Source organism: Patiria miniata, unplaced genomic scaffold (assembly GCF_015706575.1).
Source record: "Patiria miniata isolate m_02_andy unplaced genomic scaffold, ASM1570657v1 HiC_scaffold_1, whole genome shotgun sequence".
Taxonomy (NCBI): domain Eukaryota; kingdom Metazoa; phylum Echinodermata; class Asteroidea; order Valvatida; family Asterinidae; genus Patiria; species Patiria miniata.
Genome location: NW_024037047.1, coordinates 2,222,479 through 2,237,376, shown reverse-complemented (window position 1 = coordinate 2,237,376; position 14,898 = coordinate 2,222,479). Strand labels below are relative to the sequence as shown.

Sequence of the window (14,898 nt, the reverse complement as noted above, 5' to 3'; positions counted from 1 at the left end):
ATCAATGTGTGTTGAAACCTGTGGTTCTAATTTACAATTTTGAAATTGTTATATTACTGTACTCTTTAGGCGGTTGATTTGTTCAATTAAATACATCTAGATACTTACCAAAACACACTTGAACACTTTCTTGCTTTGGAAATATGTTTTTCAATGCAAATGGCAAACGTTGTAAATCTTATAAATCTGCAAAATCTCCAAAAAAAAACAAAACAAGCTTACTAGCTTAAGAACTGTTTTAACATGTTTTGTTTGTAAGTTGATAACTCAAGTGAAATACTCTGCAGGTGGGAAATCCTGGTAACAAAAGTTCAGTTCAACAGTTTTGGTTAACCAACCAGTTTCATATACATGTGGAAAGCTAATCCTACTTAGGTAGCCATGGTAGGTTAAGCTTGGTTTTTACCCTGGTAATTTAGATCTAACTTTTGTTAGTTAACCAGAGATTAGTTAAACTTCTCAGTTAATCATGGTTAGACATCAATGTTCAGATAAAACTGTTTAAAAAAAATCTGTTTCACTTTTCCTTGTTTGATAATCCGCAGTCACAACTATGAAATAACTAAACCAAATTGGACCTGTATTTTGGAAACATGCCTGCTTGTAAAAATAAAAAAAATTAATAAATGTGTACGCAGAGGCCAGTTTCGAGTTCCATGAAGATCGTTTGTAAATACCACCATTTGTCTGTTTTTATATAATTAAAGTGATTGTTTTGTTCTAAAAGTTTAGTTTGTTAGGTTTCAAGTGTAAGAAAAATAAATAATGAAAATGTTTAAAGAACTCTCTGGTCCACGTTTATTTATAATTTTCTTTAATAAGTCTAACAACCCGGCCATATCCAGAAAGACAACCTAGCTGACAGAAATTCACTAATTTACTCAGCATGGTGGTAGTAGGTAGTACTTTCCATAGCAAGCGGTTGGTGATATCTCTGGGTGCTAGGGGGCTTTGCACCCCTTGATGTACCCCTGGGGTTACCCCTGGTACCCCCATGAGGGGTGCCACGGGTGCTGGGGTATACATGTAGGCTGGATGATCGCCCTCTTGCTTGGTACACTCTTGTTGGCTGTAACAATGACCAAAAATCAGCAACTCTCTCTCATGTGGAGAACATGAAAATCAATATTCATTCATTGCTTTTTATACCCAAGTGATTTATTGCTGCTTTATGAGATTTGATCCAAGAGTTGTAACAAGTCACTGATTTTTGTGACTCGAGTCATTTTAAAGAAGTCACTCGAGTCGAGTCGAGTCATTAGGTCAAGAAGGTCGAGTCGAGTCCTGTCGAGTCACAGTGTGTAGTCGAGTCAAGTATTTAGGTCGAGTCAAGTATTTAGCTCGAGTCAATTCGAGTCACAAATATTTGAACAGTATACAATAACTAAACATGAGAGAAAGTCATTTTTTGGCTTTTTAAATTTTACATTCGGGCTACTACATGTGGTGACACCACATTTGACTCTAAATGAAAATAAATAGGGGGTGCCAGCTGATCGCCATTCAACTAATGGGGACACTGATCAGACCATGTATGTATATGAACATTATTCACGAACATTCTGACGTTCAAATATTTTTTCCGCAAATTTTTGTTCCAGTGCAGACATTTGTATTGATGAGATCTTACTGGGATTCACTTACCGCATTTGTGTCGGGGATCTTGCGTTTGAGTTGCCTGCCGGTACTCGGCACTTGCCTGGTGCCCGTGTTGCGGACCAGCGTTCCCATCAGGCTCTTGTGTAGCTGCGATTTGTTCATCAGTGGGTTGTAAAGGTCACTGACCTCCAGCTGAGCCGGGTCAAATATTACATGTAGAACGTAGAGTTATATTTTTTTTAAAAGTACAGAGCGCACTCCCCATTCCACGCGCACACGTGGATGTGCCGACATGGACACGAACTCTCATTTCGACCTCTGCCAAGTTTTTCATTTGTGACCTGTTCTGTCAAAATCAGACTTTTCTGGGCATAAGGTCAAAAATGAGATTTTTGCATATTGTTAAAATATGTTTTTTTTTCCTTTTAATCGGTGGTTTAATTTTTGAAACCGGTCATTCCTGGGCAGAGTTATGCTATTTTGAAGGTCATTGTGTCAAAAAGTAGAAAACGGAGAAAAATGGCCACGAACGTCACAAAAGTTTCTTTAACTGATATGTACCTAAACAAATCATCAAAAAATACTATATTTTAAAGTCAAATTAGGGTTTCGAACTTTTATAGTGTATTTTAGACATGTTCAGAATTACAAATATGCAAACATTTGAAAATGGAAATGTTTGAGAAATAACATCGACCGCGTTTTTGGCGCTATCTCAATTTCAACCTCTGCCCAGAAGCATCTGCTTTTGACAGAACAGGTCACATTTTGTCAGAACGCCTCACAAACATTATGTCAAAATAAAACAAAATGACATGTACATGTAGCTCAATGCCAAAATTAACACAAGTCTCCCAAAGAAAACAAGATCATTCATACGCATACCCTTTCTAAATGAGCTCCAATCTTCTCCACGTAATCGGAGACTGGTAGGTCCTCGCGCCGTGAGCAGTCTGCGGGCAACATGAGCTCCTTGACCGCGATGGGCTTGAGGAGGAGGGACAGGGTTGGGGATGGGAGGAGGACAAAGTGGCCGTAGGGTCTTGGGGCCATGAACCCGGAAGGAGTAACATCATCGTCTAGTCTGGCTACCAAGGCCAAATTCTGGAATGACCACAACAAATTCAAGGCAGTAGTATCATTTGCTACTTGTGCATTTTTTTTTCATTTAAATTTTTCATGGGGCGCTGTGGTCCAATGGTTAGGATGTTTGACTTGTGTGCCGTGGTACATGGGTTCGAATCCTGACCATGGGAACATGGTGCTTGTGCTCTTGAGCAAGGCACTTTACCATTATTGCTTCGTCCTTAGGATGGGACGTAAAGCCGTAGGTCCCGTGTGTTGTGTAATGTACGTTAATGATCCCAGTATACACTTGTCATTAAGAGAAGGGGTTTGCCCCGGTGTTTCTGGCAGTGGCAGCAATATGCGCCGCAGCACCTAGCAAAAAGGTGCTACATAATGTGTCTCATATGTTCATATACTTCATTTACCTGTCTGTGGTTGCATTCTTCCCCAGCGCTTTGTATCCTTTGGAAAAGGCGCTATATAAATACGGTTATTATTATTATTTGTAACAGTGCTTAAAATCTTATACATCCATTACATTGTACATTTATGCATAGTTTGGGAACTTGGGGGAATTTGTTGGAAAAATCAGGAACTTTTCGTAACTCAGACTTCCGATACCTCAAAATATTTATCCATTCCATAGAGATTTGACTTATCAAGATTTCACTGTAGGTGCATGAAACAGTTAGCCTGTTGGATGTTTCAGCTCAGTGGAAACCATACATTTTGAGAAAACAGCGAAAACATATGCACATGTTTGGGGTCCCATAACTGGATTCATTAAATCACTAGGTACCTTTCCAGGTAGTTAAAGGGAATGTACAACATTTGCTTTTGCTGCAATTTTCAGAAATAAATGGATTTGGAGGATTAGTACATGTATGTTATATAACATATTGTTAAACTGACTTGTTTCATGTTTTGGGCTTGTAGATGCTGGAAAAACCAAGAAAACCTATCATGTTCTTCTAGTCTGGTTCCCTGACCCCACTTAAGATGAAACGAAGCAATTAATACACTTTGGGGAATTGTAAGGTCAGAGAATCAGTCTAGCAGGCTTGTACCCCTTCACAGGAGTGTGATCAATTGCAAAGAAAAGTCAGAATAACTAAATATGAAAAATTAAGAACAGTTTTTGAAAAAAAGCCAGTTTTCTCCAACGCTGGTCGGCCGACCAGCGTTGAAAAAATGCAGTTTTTCTTGAAAATGTCAGCCAACCAGGAGCCACGATTTTAAAGGATGCTTTAGACTGTCAATCCCTAACAATTCAGTACGGTATTTCGTGATAATTTGATCTTTTTCATTTTTTGATGTTTGCAAATGTTGTATTTTCCCTTTAAACATGATTCTAGAGCTATTTGGCTTTAGAGTGTAACAACCGATTTCACTTTTCATAGTGTAAAAAAAGTGTCTAAGTTGAGATACCGGTACAACAGATTATAAATGGCAAGGTGTTTTTCACCCATTCCAATGTGATTTACACAGTTAATGAAAATACCCATTGCATAAAAAATGCATGATTGGGTTGTACAAAATCTCTTTTACTTTCATGTGTTAATATAAAAATTAACAGGTTGAAGTGCTAGCTTCCTGTGTTAGGCCAAAAAAAAAAAATAGTCGGTCTCTGGTCAGACCAAAGTTCGGAATTGACGCGGGGATGTGGCTTTTTTTTTTTTTTTCCAAGCTTGGATTGTACAGACAAGGTGGGGTACTATTTTGCTTTTTTTGGTGTCCTCATGTACACTGGTGTCCTCCATAATTTGCCTTGGTGCTCTCGATCATTTGCCTTGGTGCAATTTCCCATTCCTTGGTGCTCTTTGGTAAAAAAAAGTGAGGAGGTGCGGCAATAGAGGGCACTGTTGGAGCTACCGCGGAACATTTTGGGAAAAAAGATTGACGCGCATGATTAAAATCGACGCGCGCGCTGACCAGAGACCGACTTATTTTTTTTTGGCCTTACCTATGGCAAATGACTACTAATTAAAAGCTTCATAAGTCTTGATAAAATGTTAAAACGAAAACAAGCAATTCATTTTGATGAGGTAATTTTTGGCGTCGATCAATGCACCATAATCATTGTACCTTTTCGTGCAGCAAGTGGCACAGTGCGTGGAAGTGCTGCTGGTTGGATTCCAACTCGTCCCAATCCAGCTTCCAACAGGAGGTCGGTCTGACAAGCAGCGGCATCCCAAAAACCTACAAATGATGTCATTGTAGTGCAAACTAAACATAACTTCGGGCCCTTCTACGCTATAAGGACTAAGCCTATGCTGACTTTGAACGATGTATGACAAAGATGAATTGCAAAAGTGAGGGGCTGAATTGACGTGCACAATGTCTATGGGATTTGCCAGGAAATAAAAAGAAAAAAAAAAAAAAATGAGAACAAAAAGAAAAGCTTTTCCGCAACTAAGCTGAAAAGCCAAAACAAAATTAGAACAAAAACAAAGGCTTTTCCGCAACTATGCGGAAAAGTCAATAATAATACAATTGTTCACGGTTCCCAGCATTTTATGAAAACAAAAGTCACCAAGTTTTCCCTGACATTTCCCTGGAAAATTTCCAAAATAATTTGGGGAAATATTTTCACTATACGAGGTTGTCATATCACACTGCGTAAACACTAAAAAGCCACCCTAGCCGGTCAGTCGATGGCCATAACTTGGACACAAGATGCACATACGCCAAACTGGCGAAAACCAGTTTCCCTTCAGGGTGATCACTGTCAAATTCTCTTGAGTTTTCCCTGATTTTTGGTGTGTTTTCCCAAATTCCTTGAGTTTTCCCTGACTGGAAAAATGGAATCTCATTTTCAAGGTTGTTCCTGATGTTCAGAGTGGTTGGGAGCCTTGCGGTCTTAGGAATTCCGTTGACAACAGCACACACAAGTGCTGTTGGTTGGTTTCTATCCTAGCTCGAGTCACTAGCTGAAATTATCTACTATCTGTTGCTCTTTAGAATGCCATGGTCCAGTGGTTACGGCGTTTGACTCTTGTACGATGGCACGTGGGTTCGAACCCTAGCAGGAACATGGTGTTTGAGCCCTTGGGCAAGACACTTAACTATAATTTGGGCGATTCACAATGCAGTGCGTCACCAAGAGTTTGCCAAGGAGAGTTAATTTTTTCCAGTGCATTTGTGGGAGATGATCGACAAATTTGCAGCACGTGACATTTGAAATTGTTAGTTTTTCCATTCAGTAGTTTCCTAAGTGTATGATTCAAGTATCTGTTTGCCCTTTTTAAAATTTTATCAATATGGTGTTTTTTTGTAAGGCGGCCGGCAGAACGCTATATGCCCAATCTATAACAAATTAGCTCAAGTTGTCTACTGACACCATTGATCTCCATTAGTAAGATGGGCCATGTTTTGTTGACCGTAAACTTGAAAAATGGACTCTCCACGGCAAACTGTTGGTGGCCCACTACATCGTGAATCTCCTGAATTGTCTCTCTCCACCCAGGAGTATGAATGGGTACCTGTGAGGGTAAAGGACCAAATGCGAGCTGATATCAGCTGTTGCGTGGTCTCGTAGCCTGATGAATGGGGAAATAATTGTGAAGCGCTTTGAGATTGTTGATACGATGGAAAGTGCAATATAAGCATTACAATGTATTTATGTTTGTCTTGATTCTTACCCCGAAAAATGTCTACTTACAATTGAATCACATATCCCCGCCACTTGTGCCATTTGGATTGTACGGAGCGTGATGATTGGTGCTGTGCTGGAGGTGGCTTTGCTGGAGGGTACCGGATTGGTGACTGGTTTGCCCGGAACAACACTCCCATGGATATCCTGCACACACACATGGGAGTTTAGTCAACATGCTGGGATTCGAACCTGTAACCTCTTATTTGCAAGCATAGAAATTTTAACAACTAGTTGTTTAAGATAAAGGTCAAGATTCCCACTCAATAATATTCACTACTAACTTTATAAGTGACCGGCTCCACAAAAAGGGTATCATGTCGCAGAAAAGTGAAATTGATAAATATACATGGTTGGAAAGCCGACAATGTAAGCTTTTATTTGGTATAACATGTAATAGAGCTCCATTGCCCCTCCAGTTCTGGAGATATGACGTATCTGCACAGTTCAAATTACACAACTGAGAAAACAGGCTTTGAAATAGATGGCTTTGTTGAACAGAATGATACGCACAAAATGGTTGTTTTGTTTCCACTTTCTTCATCAAAATCAACATTTCTGTGAATGAAACCTGAAACTGTAGGTATTAAAGATGTCTTTTGTGACAAAAGATGAAAATCACATTTTGACAAAATTTTCTCCCTCTCAATGTTGAGCGGGCCATTACACAATAATGCTCAGCGCAACTTAATACCCTTTTTGTGGAGCCAGTCACATACATTGTAGGCCCTATGTCAAAGTAGTTAATTTTCATGACTTTGCTTGGATTCGAACCTGCACCAACTTAAGTAAAGAAATGCCAACATTCATTCCATTTGTAAAAAGGTAGATGGCAAGATTTCATGCTCAATCGTCCACATTTTACTGAGGTGGAGTTTGTAACTTCTGTTTGAAAACTGTGTTGCATATGAAACTTGTGAGTACATTTGGGAGCACCGCTTCTGCTGCGGAAACTTGTTTATTAAGAAAACTTACAAATTGTGTTTGGAAAGGAAACAGGGACGGGTTGAGGAAGCGTTCTTGGAGGTCACATTTCAGCGTCAACCAATCGTCTCCAATAGCTGCAGAAAAAAAATGGTAGTTCCTCAGAAAGCAGGGATGTATTCTAAAATTGAACAGTGCAAATTGCACAATTTTGAGATCTTGTTTTGTTGTGCATTGTTTGCATTGCTCCTTGGTGCACCCTTTTGACTTGTATAGGGCTCGTTCAATGAAGGCCATCTCTGTAGGATAACTGCAACTGCGTAGTGTACGCAATCAAGCACGCACTGCGCAGTGTTGAAAATGTTCCAAACACGCGCTTGTTGCTCGAAATGTGTTCGCTATACGACGCAGCCGATGCGCGTTGTGCAAGTTGACGCTCAAAATGCCGATGCACGTGGATGGTCTGTAGGAAATGACATCATTTGAACGAGACATATAGCTGGTGGAACACTTGCCTCCTCTATTTAAGCCCCACCCGTTTTTAGGGACTGGTTTTCTCCATTATGCCTGTAAGCAGTATCGCAAAAACTTAGAATTTAAGATATGACTTATGATGGACCTTATAATATGACTTGTGATGGACTTTCTGATTTGACTTGAAATTTAGCTAAATAATTACATTTGTGATGGACCTTATGATTTGACTGGTGATGGACCTAATGATTCTGTGATGGACCTTATGACTTGATTTGTGATGGACCTTATGATTTAACTGATAACGGTACTTATGATTTGACTTGTGATGTACCTTATGATTTGTGATTTGACCTTTTGATTTGACTTGTGATGGACCTTATGATTTGACTTGTGATGGACCTTATGATTTGACTTGTGATGGACCTTATGATTTGACTTGTGATGGACCTTATGATTGGACTTGTGATGGACCTTATGATTTGACTTGTGATGGACCTTATGATTTGACTTGTGATGGACCTTATGATTTGACTTGTGATGGACCTTATGATTTGACTTGTGATGGCCCTTATGATTTGACTTGTGATGGACCTTATGATTTGACTTGTGATGGACCTTATGATTTGGCTTGTGATGGACCTTACGATTTGACTTGTGATGGACCTTACGATTTGACTTGTGATAGACCTTATGATTTGACTTGTGATGGACCTTATGGTTTGACTTATGACGGACCTTCTGATTTGACTTGTCATTTGACTTATGATAGATCTTATGATTTGACTTGTGATGAACCTTATGATTTGACTTGAAATTTAGCTAAATAATTACATTTGTGATGGACCTTATGATGTGACTGGTCCTTATGATATTGTGATGGACCTTATGACTTGACTTGTGATGGACCTTATGATTTGTGATTCGACCATATGAAAGGACTTGTGACTACAACTTTTAGTAATCGGTCCATACTGGGCCTTTATAATTTAAACTCTTCACTGAGTGATTCCACTTCACAGCACTAATCAGTTTTTTGCAGCGTCCGTTATTTACGACATACTTGTTGGAGGAAGTCGGAGGTGAAGATGTTCTCGATCCGTCCCAGAGTCATGAAGCCAGCCACGGAAAAAGTCTTGAAGGCTGATCTCATCTGCAAAGAGGATAGATACAAGTAAGTACGGACTTGAATCAGCTGAAACTCATCATTCATTGTTGCAGGATTCTAGTCGAGGAGACTGATGACGAAGTGGGCCCAATTTCTGGGCTCTGCTTACCGTTAGCGAAAAATCCCTGCTTACTATAGCAGAAAGTTCTTACGAGTGCAAGTACGAGTATTTGTACTTCCGAGTACGAGTCCGAGTACAAGTACTTGTATTTCCAAATACGGCCATACAGCAAATGGTTTATTGCGCGTAAATGGCCCAGGCCCAGTCAAATCGATATACAGACCCACTCACGGCTAGCTGTTAAATGTGTTTGTCCTGACATGCACAACAGAAAATCAGGAAACTTTGATTTCTCCACAAGCCAATCAACTATTTCAAACTGAAAGAATCGATAAAACAAGTCTCTGTAATATAGTCAAGCTGAACCATTCCCCCCCCCCCCCGAGTACTGCTATACGAGTACGAGTACTTTGATGATCGAGTACAATTTTGACAGTCAAGTACGAGTACTTTGCTGCCCGAGTACGAGTACCGTCATTTCGAGTACGAGTACTTTGACATTCGAGTACGAGTAGGAGTACGGTACTACAACACTGTTATTCATGTCCACCATGCAAGTCTCATTTACATGTTTTAAGTTTATTTTTAAGATGCTAGCCCTGATTACTTCTGGGGTTGCTCCAGTGGTAAAACATACATTTTCCCCCCATTTTTAAAAATTTCTATTTCTTTCTTTATTTCTTTTTTCTTTTGTGTGTACCTTGTTCTACTGAAGTAACCTCCACAGCACCTAGTGCTAGCGGGTCACTCCCCGGTGAGTGAGTTACAGGCGACCTAACTTCCGATTTGATGGATGGTGAACTGTCACTGTCGTCTAACATGATCGAGGGATCAAGGAACATGAGACCGCTGGGTCTGCTCTGTATTGTAACAACTTGGATCCGCTGTATGAAAGAATGGAGAAAAAAACTTTTAAAAAAAGAGAATTATGCTTAGGCTATATATAATCTCAAAGGGCTTTAATATAATTACCCAAGTGGTATATAGCACATTTATCTACCAACAAGGCACTCAGGGTGCCGGAAATTATTGTCTTTTGTTAGAGACAGGTAACTGAAGAACATGGGAAATATGAGAACCATTATGTAACACCTTTTTAAGGGTTTACATTAAGCAGCCACTGCCAGAAACACTGGGGCAAACCCCTTCTTTTTATCGAGAAGTGTTACTGGGTTCTTTAACTTGCATTGCGCAACACACTGGACCTACGGCTTTATGTCTTATCCGAAGGACGATGCAATAATGTCAAAGTGCCTTGCTCAAGAGCACAAGCATCATGTTCCCACGGTCAGGATTCGAACCCATGTACCACGGCACACGAGTCGAACACTGTAACCATTAGACCACATGCAGCACCCTTTGGGCTTTACAATACCCCCGTTCATCAGGCCACGAGACCACACGGCAGCCGATATCAGCACTCTTCCCGTCCTCTACCCTCACGGGTACGCATTCAGTTTCGTGGGTGGAGAGAGGCAATTGTAGTTAAGTGTCTTGCCCAAGGGCACAGACACAAGGTTCCAGGCAGGGTTGGAACCCAAGTATCAACGTTCATGAGTCCAACACCATAACCACTGACCCATGGCATTCTATCGCATTGAAACGTGGCATTTGTTTCAAAATTGTTTAATTACATACTGGTACTTGCATGCTGACACTTCCCAAGGTTAGGTTTTCAACATTCTTCTTTGGATTTTGAGTTTGGTTATCATTGGAAATAGGGGGAGCGTGTGGCCTAGTGGTTAGGGTTCGTGACTCATGATCAGAGGGTCCGGGGTTCGAATGCAGCCGCTGGTCATATATTGTGTCCTTGGGCAAGGTACTTCACCCCCACTTGCCCCTCTCCACCCAGGAGTATAAATGGGTACCGGCATTAGCTGGGGAGTAACCTGCGATGGACTAGCATCCCATCCAGGGGGAGTAGAAATATTCTCAGTCGTTTCATGCTACTGAAACCGGAGATAAACGCCGGCCTGATGGGCCACATTGGCTCGGGACAGACTTTACTTACTATCATTGGAAATGAACAAAATGCATGAAAACCAAATGATCCTACATGCTGTTAAAGAGACATGCTACTCACTCGTAGTGATGTTAGATCCATCTCGGGTAGAATCTCGCTGATCTGTTTGGTTACTGATGTCCCTTGACGGCATGTCAGGATGGTGACTTCTAGCTGGGCACTAAATCCGGTCATCTGGGGAATTCAACAAACAAAGGTATTTCATGATGACTCTCTTTTCCAGGCAGTGCATTGGCGTAAATCTGTGCCTGCGGGTGGGAGGGGGGATGGAGGATGACCAAAATCAAAAAATTTCCCCGGCCATGGAAATTGGAAAAGTGGGGAGGGGGGGGGGGGGGGGGGCTGGACACCACATTACACTAGGGGGCACTCTTCAGGATATAGATGTGATATATTCAACATGTATAGTTGGGCTTACATCAAAACAGCGCATTTTAAAAACTTTTGTACTTTGTTTCTCCAGTTTTCAGTGCTATAGACCGTTATCAGGTTGCAACCATCATGATTTTTTCCCATTCAAAGCAACGTATACCCAAAGCGACGCTAGAAGAAAAAATAGTCTGGTTCCTTTTTGCACAAAAAATTATCATTTAGTACTGTTATGGGTACAGGGAACAAGACTGAAATGGTGGCAGCATGATAAAGGTCTGTTGAATACATTTTTGTTGTTGGGATGTTCGAAAAATACCTTAATATAAAAAAAAAGGAAAAAAAAGTGTATTTTCAGAGAGTTGAAAACATCTCAAGTTAAAAAACTGTAGCCTTTTCTGTTTAAAGCAATAGTCCATCATTTGCAGCCATCCGAAAAAGTAACTGGTGTATTATTGTTGAAAAACATACTTGGTTGAAAGATAGTAAGTGGACTAAGCTCCCTGTGAAATTAATCTTTCTGGCAAGCTATCATTTTGAAGTAATCAACGAAAGAAGGCCTTTCCAACGGTGCGTCTTAAGACGCACCGTAGGAAAATTTAAATTAGTAGCAGCGCACGCAAGCATTGGCACGACGCACAGGCGCGCGCGGTTGCTATAATTCATCGGATCAGTGCGCGACATCGCATATATAGCTGCAATTCAAAACAATTCAAAACATGATTCAGCAACTTTTGATTTGAAATTGAGATCCTAGAATGCTGTTTTTCTCGGAATATACAGCTGAAGCTGAGCTGAAACTTCATCAGGTTAGTTGTTCAGTATCCTTCATTAAATTTTGAACACTTTTGTTGCTTCAAACGAACAAAATGCACAAACTACAAATGATGGACTCTATCTTTAAATAAAACATAATAAGGAAAAGAAACCACTTCAGACCGGATAAAGTAAAAAAGTCCAAATGAATATTTCCTACCTGTCGAAGTGTCTGAGCCTGCCGTCGGAACTGCAGGGTCGCCTCTCGTAGTGCCTGCCCTAGATTATCTCCTGGCTCTCTCATCATAAACCCATCTATGGGGAATGACTTCAGCTCCTGCAGGGCGTTGTACAGCCTCTGAAAGTTGCCTTTGACGTGTTGCAGTGGGAGAAGATTCTATATTAAATCGAAGGAGTTATAAAATCAGGAGTGCTGTGGCCTCGTGGTTAAGGGCACTGATTCGTGGTCTGTGGGTAAAGCTGCAGGTCGTGGGTTCGAGTCCTGGCGGGGTCATGGTGCGTGTGCCCTTGAGCAAGGCACTTTGTCACTCATTGCTTCTCTCCACCCAGGAGTAAATGGGTACCTACATGTATGAGGGCAGTGATGGTTATTGTGATTGAATTAGCTTCCTTGTGCCTAACAGGCAGCATCAAGCTGTATACTCCCCAGGGAGCTGAGATGGTATATGGAATGTTTAATTGGCCCAATGATTAGGGGTAATAATAATGTAAAGCGCTTTGATCTTAGTTAAAAGCGCTGTATAAGAACCTGTTATTATTATTATTATAACAATAACAGGTACAGTTGTGTATCCGAGATTTTGCTGACAGGGTGGCCAAGGGGACACTCTGCCTTGGAAGGTGCCAGTAGCCAGGATTTTTTTTTGGTCAGCCCGCCGTTTCGAATAAAAAATGTGGGGGGGGGGGGGAATGGACACCATCTCACTATCAGAGGCACTACTGAAAGCTGACGATATAGGGGGTGCTCTTCTTTGCAGCAAGTAAACAAAACTATGAAACACCTTTTTCTTGTGTTTCCTTTCTTTTTAATACTCTTCTATGGAGGGGGGGGGGTGTACCCATGACAATATAGGTGGTGCTCTTCATGAAACACCTTTCCTTAAATTGTTTCCTTCATTGTACTTTTCTGAGGGGGGGGGGGGGGGGAGGGAGGGGGTGTCTCTGGGCGCAATTCAAAACATGACTTGCCAACTTTTGAATTGAAATCAAGATCCTAGAATATTGCTTTTCTTGGAATATACAGCATTCACTGAGCTAAAAGTTCATCAGATCAGTTGTTCAGCAACCTTCGTTAGATTTTGAGCATTTTGTTGCTTGAAAAAAATGCACAATGATACTCTACGTATCCTCTTTTAGCTCAAATCAATTGGTGTTCTCATGCACTACAGGCAGTGCACCAGCGCCTTCACTGGATCAAGATGATACTGCAGGTACATGTTAACTTGTACCTTTGCATCTAATCTTTAATTTTGAGACTGCACACTTACCTCTGCGTGTGTGCCCAGGGCATAAAGACCAAAGTAGGGGATGCGCGACGGGCCAGCCATGCTGCAGACTACAGCAAACAATTCCTCCAAAGATTTGTGGATATTGTTACACATACCCGCTGTGAGGGGCGGGGAGAAGTCAACTAGTAAGATACGAGCTGCATGAGGAGAGAAAATGGCACACGACTAATCAAAATTTACTTGGAGGGGGTTAGTGGAGATTAAAAGTCACGCAGTGGCTATCGTTACAGCAGTCGACTGTCTGGTCCCCTGATCTGACATTGACAATATTCATTTCAACGTCAAGATTTTATGCTCTTGGAACCAGACTTTCAACCTAATGGATCTTGGATTTTATTTCCCTTAAAAAAAAACCCCAAAGCCACAGATCACTAGGGAAAAAAATTAAATCTATTCTATTATAAAACGTACCATTTGATTAAAAACAAGTCATGCAAGTAGGGCCTATAGTTAGCCCTGGTGGACTCCCTTTCCTCCCTATGTTACGGAGGGAGTCGTATGGCAATGAAGACTTCGTCCAACCTGGGCTAGGCATATAGTATAAGCCCTTAAGAAAGTATTAAAAGAGTCCCCCCCCCCCCAAAAAATCTCTGGTTGGAAGGGTAGGCCTAGTTATAAATGGTGATATATATTTGCTGCTTACGATAGCCACCAACGTTAATACGTTTAAAAAAAGTCCCTTCCCTGCTAGCCCCACTAGTGTGGCCGTCGGTATGCTGCGCTCAGAGGTTCAGCGCAGCATACCGACGGCCACACTAGTGGGGCTACTTCCCTGCATGAAATGATGAACAAACAGACACGGAAAATGCTGAAAATAGGCGAACAGACTCTATCAGAAACAAAAATAAATTAGGCTAGCAATTAGAATTGTGTTTTGCAAGAAAACATTTGCTTAATCAGGCACGGATCCAGAGAGGGGGTTTGGGGGGTCGAAAACATATATACTAGCTACTAACACTTATTCTTATCAACAGTCATAGAAATAAGCCAGACCTTAGCATTAGACATGATTTAACAGCATTTGTTAGTGTTACACCATGAAACTGAAAATAACCATGAAAACATGGCTGCCGAAACGTGTTTGCTTTTGACAGTTTTGAGCTTCAAATAAGCGCCACAAAAAACACATGATATATTGTAGAGAAGTCTATTCGTTTCTTTTTATACCTGGCTGACGTGCAAACACGACCCTTGTTGGTTGCTTGTCCATTTTTGATGTCCAACAACACTGTACTCTGAAGGCCAAAAATCAAATGCCAAAATGATGCAGGAACA

The 14,898-nt window shown here is 41.0% G+C and overlaps 1 protein-coding gene across 1 annotated transcript; it reads right to left on the bottom strand.

The window, feature by feature from the left end:
- Nucleotides 1-255: 255 nt before the first annotated feature.
- Nucleotides 256-14,833, bottom strand: LOC119726075 (meiosis 1 arrest protein-like). Its single transcript, XM_038197722.1, has 12 exons — nt 14,791-14,833; nt 13,603-13,760; nt 12,315-12,491; nt 11,030-11,143; nt 9,647-9,830; nt 8,781-8,870; nt 7,295-7,380; nt 6,329-6,466; nt 4,753-4,866; nt 2,485-2,703; nt 1,645-1,791; nt 256-1,069 (listed from the first exon to the last, which is right to left on the bottom strand). Exons 1-12 carry the CDS (start codon nt 14,831-14,833, stop codon nt 878-880), a joined length of 1,662 nt encoding a protein of 553 aa, XP_038053650.1. The 3' UTR covers nt 256-877.
- Nucleotides 14,834-14,898: the final 65 nt, after the last annotated feature.